Source organism: Arachis ipaensis, chromosome B04, assembly GCF_000816755.2.
Source record: "Arachis ipaensis cultivar K30076 chromosome B04, Araip1.1, whole genome shotgun sequence".
Lineage (NCBI taxonomy): Eukaryota > Viridiplantae > Streptophyta > Magnoliopsida > Fabales > Fabaceae > Arachis > Arachis ipaensis.
This window is the reverse complement of record NC_029788.2, coordinates 23,150,837-23,156,328: the sequence shown is the minus strand read 5'-3', so window position 1 is coordinate 23,156,328 and position 5,492 is coordinate 23,150,837. Positions and strand designations below refer to the sequence as shown.

General features: G+C 38.3%; 1 protein-coding gene across 1 annotated transcript; it reads right to left on the bottom strand.

Annotated features, from left to right (window-relative positions):
* Nucleotides 2,138-3,624, bottom strand: LOC110271465 (serine/threonine-protein phosphatase 7 long form homolog). The gene is made up of 3 exons (XM_021122389.1): nt 2,918-3,624; nt 2,743-2,833; nt 2,138-2,623 (listed from the first exon to the last, which is right to left on the bottom strand). Exons 1-3 carry the CDS (start codon nt 3,622-3,624, stop codon nt 2,138-2,140), a joined length of 1,284 nt encoding a protein of 427 aa, XP_020978048.1.

Here is a 5,492-nt window from a genome sequence, read left to right as displayed (position 1 = left end):
TGGCATTTGATGGTGGTTACCGATGGGGTCACATGACAACGAATCTAGTGGAATGTATCAATTCAGTGTTGAAGGGTGCACGGAATCTTCCTGTTACTGCTCTTGTCAAGGCAACATTCTACAGGCTAAACGAGCTGTTCACCAGAAAGAGATTGGAGGCAGAAGCGCGGATTAATGCTGGCCATGTGTTCTCCGATGTCGTGACCTCCAAGTTGCGTGCAAACCAAATTGCTTCAGGAAATATTCAGGTCAGTTGCTTTGACCGGCAGAATGAGGTATTTGAGGTGCGTGAGATGCCAAGTGGACTAGAGTTTGCAGTCGATCTACGTGGCCTACGATGTGACTGCGGTGAGTTCCAGGTGGACCGGATCCCATGCAGACATGTGTTCGCATGTTGCGCCAATCAGCGACTGGATTGGAAACTGTATGTGCATGATGTGTATAAGATGGAGCAAATTCGGCGGGTGTATCGAGCGAGATTTAGGCCGCTAGATAACCCGACGACATGGCCTGCGTACCACGGTCCTCGCTTCGTACCGAATCCATATCTGAGACGCGTCTCGAAAGGTCGTCCCAGGATGATGCGCTTCTTGAATGAGATGGACACGCGAATGTTACGTCGTCCTAGGCGATGTACGCTATGTGGAGCTGAGGGACATAGTCGTAGCAGATGCCGTCGGTCAGGTGGTACAAATGCCGACGGAGATGCTCAGTAGGTTCACAGTATGATAGGTGTAGCACGTATCTAGTTTGGCATGGGTTGTGCATTTGAGATAACTTGACGACGTGTATGAAACTTTGTGGGATATCACTCGAAACCTAACCACTATGTAACATTGTGTAACCATCCTAATTTGTTTTTGGTTTAAAATAGTTGTAATGTCTGAGTTTTTATAACTTACTCGGTAGTTCATATCTGTTATTTTAATATAGACTACAGGTATGTATTAATAAACAAAATTGAACCGGCCGGTCCGGTTCACAAGTTTTTTTATATGAACCGGCCGGTCTGGACCTATTTCCACAAGCTGTACATCCAGGATACCTGTAACTTGTTATAATGTGATCTCAATCTTCCGAATGAGGTATATTAAGCTGATATCTATAGAAATATTCTCAGATCTTATGTACCCAAGATACAGACCATAGATCAATAATAACTGAACATAAATACTCTAAACATACATTAGAACTCTTAGCATAGTCCAGCTCAGTAATTCATAAAGTCCAACAAATACATGTTACTATAATACAAGTTACTCTAAGTCATAATCACCAACACGTGCTTAATACGTAAGTTAATAATCTAAACCACAACTACTTTCTGATGGCCCACTTCACATCCTTGACAAAATTCTTGCATTTCTTGGCCGCCTTTTTCAAGACGGATGGAGTGTAACGATTAGCGCTGCGACGTGGTGGATCAACCCTAAGATTGTATCCTTTGGATGTTTCATCCGGAGTGCGTTCCTGACCTGTATACAAGTTGTAAAAAACTAGTAAAATTAAGTACATCAGTTAATCAAATCAACACATATACCACATATTATTAAGTAAATATCAAACAGAGATGCCAATTATGAACCAAAAAATAATAACTAATCGAACATGTAAAGTAAAAGTAAACATCATAATACCATCATTACGAGATTCCTCATCCTCATCGATATCCTCTATATCATCCTCCTCGTCATCTACGAGATACGCATCGGTCTCTTTCTCGAGAGTGTTAGCATTTTCCTCGATGAGTCCCATGGAAACACGGTTAGGGTTCTGAGTAAAAAAGGCTCCTCGTCCACCGTCACTCCTACTAGAGTCAACCGACACAAACCCCCCAGAAGCAACCGACGAGGTATGGCCCGGGTACCTCGCATCCAATGAATACCTACCTGCCATGAACTCAGGCTGATGGCCATATTGTGATAGTCCAGGATCTCCAGACATGAACCCAAGCAACTGGCTAAAAGAACCTCCTTCTCCTGCATCAAACTGTGAGGTTCCTCAATATTGTTGACTTAATGGAACTGATGGGGGGAACTGTGTCTGAGGCACATACTGGCTTGAGGACTGAGGTTGTTCCACTGGAATTGGGTTTGGAGGTAACATATGCGGCGAGCGTGGCTCCTGTCCTTCATTGTCAGCATCCAAATCCTTCCTGATTATCCTCATCCATATCCTGATCGCCCTCATCAACTTCCTGATCATCTTCATCATTATCTTGACCAACAAGATTTGACAAGTTCAAGTGGTCCCCAAATCTTAATCGGTACCAACGCATGTAACAATCTAACGCATTGTGTGAAGGCATCGGTAGCTCAGATAGCACGTAGTTATACCTGTTTGACCAATGCATCACCCAAACTGAATGAGTCGATGCAGTGGCCCAATTGAGATTCTTGGGACCAGTCAGGACTTCTCCATGCGCCTTCTCTAGATTTCGTTCCTGATTAGGTTGTCCTTGAACAAGACCAAACTGTCGCCTAAACCTATCGGTAGCATGCCACTCGATACATTCAAATGAAACCAAAGGAACTGTAGCGCTCCAGACAACCGATTGCATGTAGATTTCAGGCGGAATGATGTTCGGGTCCACCCGATCCACAGCATAAGCAACCCAAACAAACTGGAAAAAATAAAGGAACATAATGAACACAATCCACAATGCCAACTTCAAAAACAATGCTTTATAATTATGTCTCAGAACCTAAACCGGAAACTAATACTTCTTTAATTAAAACACACCTGTCCTTCCTGAAGTTCGTCAAATGCCTTCCTAAAGTGGTCTAACTTCAGATATCTATATCGTCGGTCACCACGCTCCCAGTTCCGCCACCTAATATGATATATTGAATTAGCTCAACTACCATTAAATGAATCTTAAAAATCAACATAACGGCATATATTCTCAAATTATTACCTGTTTGCTAGTGGAAAACTTCGGGGTTCCCTAGGTAGCGGCGATAGATATGGCAGCCTCATCCAAGCCCAACAGAGTAGCAGTGTTAGTGGACCATCTATTTCTTTGCAGTTATAACGAGATGCACGACATAATGCCCTGTAGAGGTGTGCTAGGGATGCCGAGCCCCAACTATACTGTCCAATACTAACAACATCACGCAACAAGGGTAGAAATTTCCAATGGACACCTGCCCCAGACTTATCCCCAAACAAGATAGTCCCTATCAGCAACATAATATGGCATCTCACATACCTCTGTATACTGATATCATCAGTCAACTCTAAATTTTCCTTTAGATTTCGCAGCCACGTAAGTCTTATGCAACTACCTCTACAATCTGACTTAAGAGGTGCAACTCCAAATTGAATCAAACACTCCGCCTCCAACGCTTCAAAACTACTCATGGTCATCCCCGTGACTGGAAGACCATCGGTAGGAAGACCAAGAATTAGAGCCACATCTTCAAGACTCACGGCACATTCACCAATGGGAAGGTGGAACGTATGTGTTTCCGGGTGCCAACGTTCAATCAGAGCATTCACTAATGCTTTTTGACACTGCACTACACCAATTTGCGATGCATGGTAGAAACCGGTAAGTCGTAAAAGGTCCTCCGCGCTATCGTTGTACCGGTTGGGAGGAAGTGGATGGTTACAGGTCAACATTCTTAATTTCTACAAAAAAAGATAACAAATTCATACTCAGCTCATTAACAATTAGCATATGACTATCATGAATCATTTAACTAAATGCTTTTAACACTAATTATTCTTACTACTAAAATTAATTATTAAGCCTTAATTTTATTCAAAACTCACAACTAATGAAAATAATTATCAACGCAAAAATTTTTAATCAAAATTCTGAAGTTACAACATCTACCATAACATCTTATAGTAATTACTGATTTACTATCATTTAAAACATTATTTCCTCAACTATCATTCATCCATAACAGTTACAGTAACAAAATCTTAAATTTTCTAAGAAAATCTTAATAAATTTACACGGTTTTTTCCAATTATAATCCTCATATAATATAATCAAAAATACCAAAATTTCAGACTAATATTAAAAAAATTTCTAACATATACGGAAATATCCTAATAATCATTCTATTTATATTTCTTACATGCGTTTCTAACAATAATCATAATAATTATATTTCTAACAATAATAATTATAAATATAAATATAAAAAAATTCAAATTCTAAAAGTCACACTAACATACCCTGCATAAATCAGATAATAATAAATTTTAATAACCAATTAAAAAAAATGTTACATTGTCTCTTAACATTTAATTACCGCCTCTGTTTACATTTTTCTAATAACAACAAACCAACAACCATAATAGTAATAATAAATTTTCTAATAATAATATTCACAATAACAAATTAGAAAAATATTTCACACTAATATTTTTAAACATCTAATAAATACAGAAATATCCTAATAATCATTCTAATTTTATTTATAACTTGCATTTATAACAATAATCAAAATAATTATATTTCTAACAATAACAACTATAAATATAACAAAATTTCTAAAATCCAAAACTAACACTTACCCTACCCTACATAAATATAAATCAGATAGTCATAAAATTTAATTCAAAAATTACAAAAAATTTTACATTCTCTCTGAAAAAAATTAACTACCACCAACGTTCTCTTTACATTTTGCTATAATAATATGCAAGCTAGTAATAACAAATTTTCTTAATAACAATATTTATAATGAAAGATTTACAGAAAAAATTTTCAGCCAAACTTTTAAAAAAATATAACAATTAAAATAACACTTACATAATCAGAATGGCTAAGATAATGAATAATGTGAAGCTCAACCCGATCAACATCTTTATATTTATTTTTCTTCGGCATGTTCTTCTTGATTGAAGGCCTGGCTTTTAGATGGTGAAAGGTGAAAGGAAGAAGAAGGAGTTGGGAGTGAAATTGGTTGAGAGTGAAATAATGGGTTAATTCGGATGGAGAGAGTAGGTTAGCTGGCTTCCTTTGCTTTTCAGGGCACCGCTTCTGCTAGCCACCCCTGCGCGCCGCGTGTCCATTCAACTGAAGAAATCGGACCGTGCGTTTGCCTTGGTGCAAATCGGACGGTCCGTTTGGAGTTCAGATATCGCAGGGTCCGAGTGGCTAATGTCTCCTAACACGCACGGTCCGTGTTGCCACTCACACTCAACACGCAGGGTCCGATTACTTTTCTCACTGACACCACAAAAATGTTTAGCACCCACCTATCACATATCCACGCAAAGCACGATTCATGGACCCATATGAAAATTAAAAAGCGGCATATAGGATGATAGTGTTACTTGCTAACATTGATCAAATTCATGTGTTCAAGCTAAGAATACAACTATCAATAGATTTTCAATTTAAAGAGTTCAGCCATAATCCACAAGGATCATCATGTGTGTTATATTGGATAATATTTATCGAACACATTTAACAAATTTGTTCATCTACAAATTTTCATTTTAAATTGTCAAACCACAATCTTGCGAGA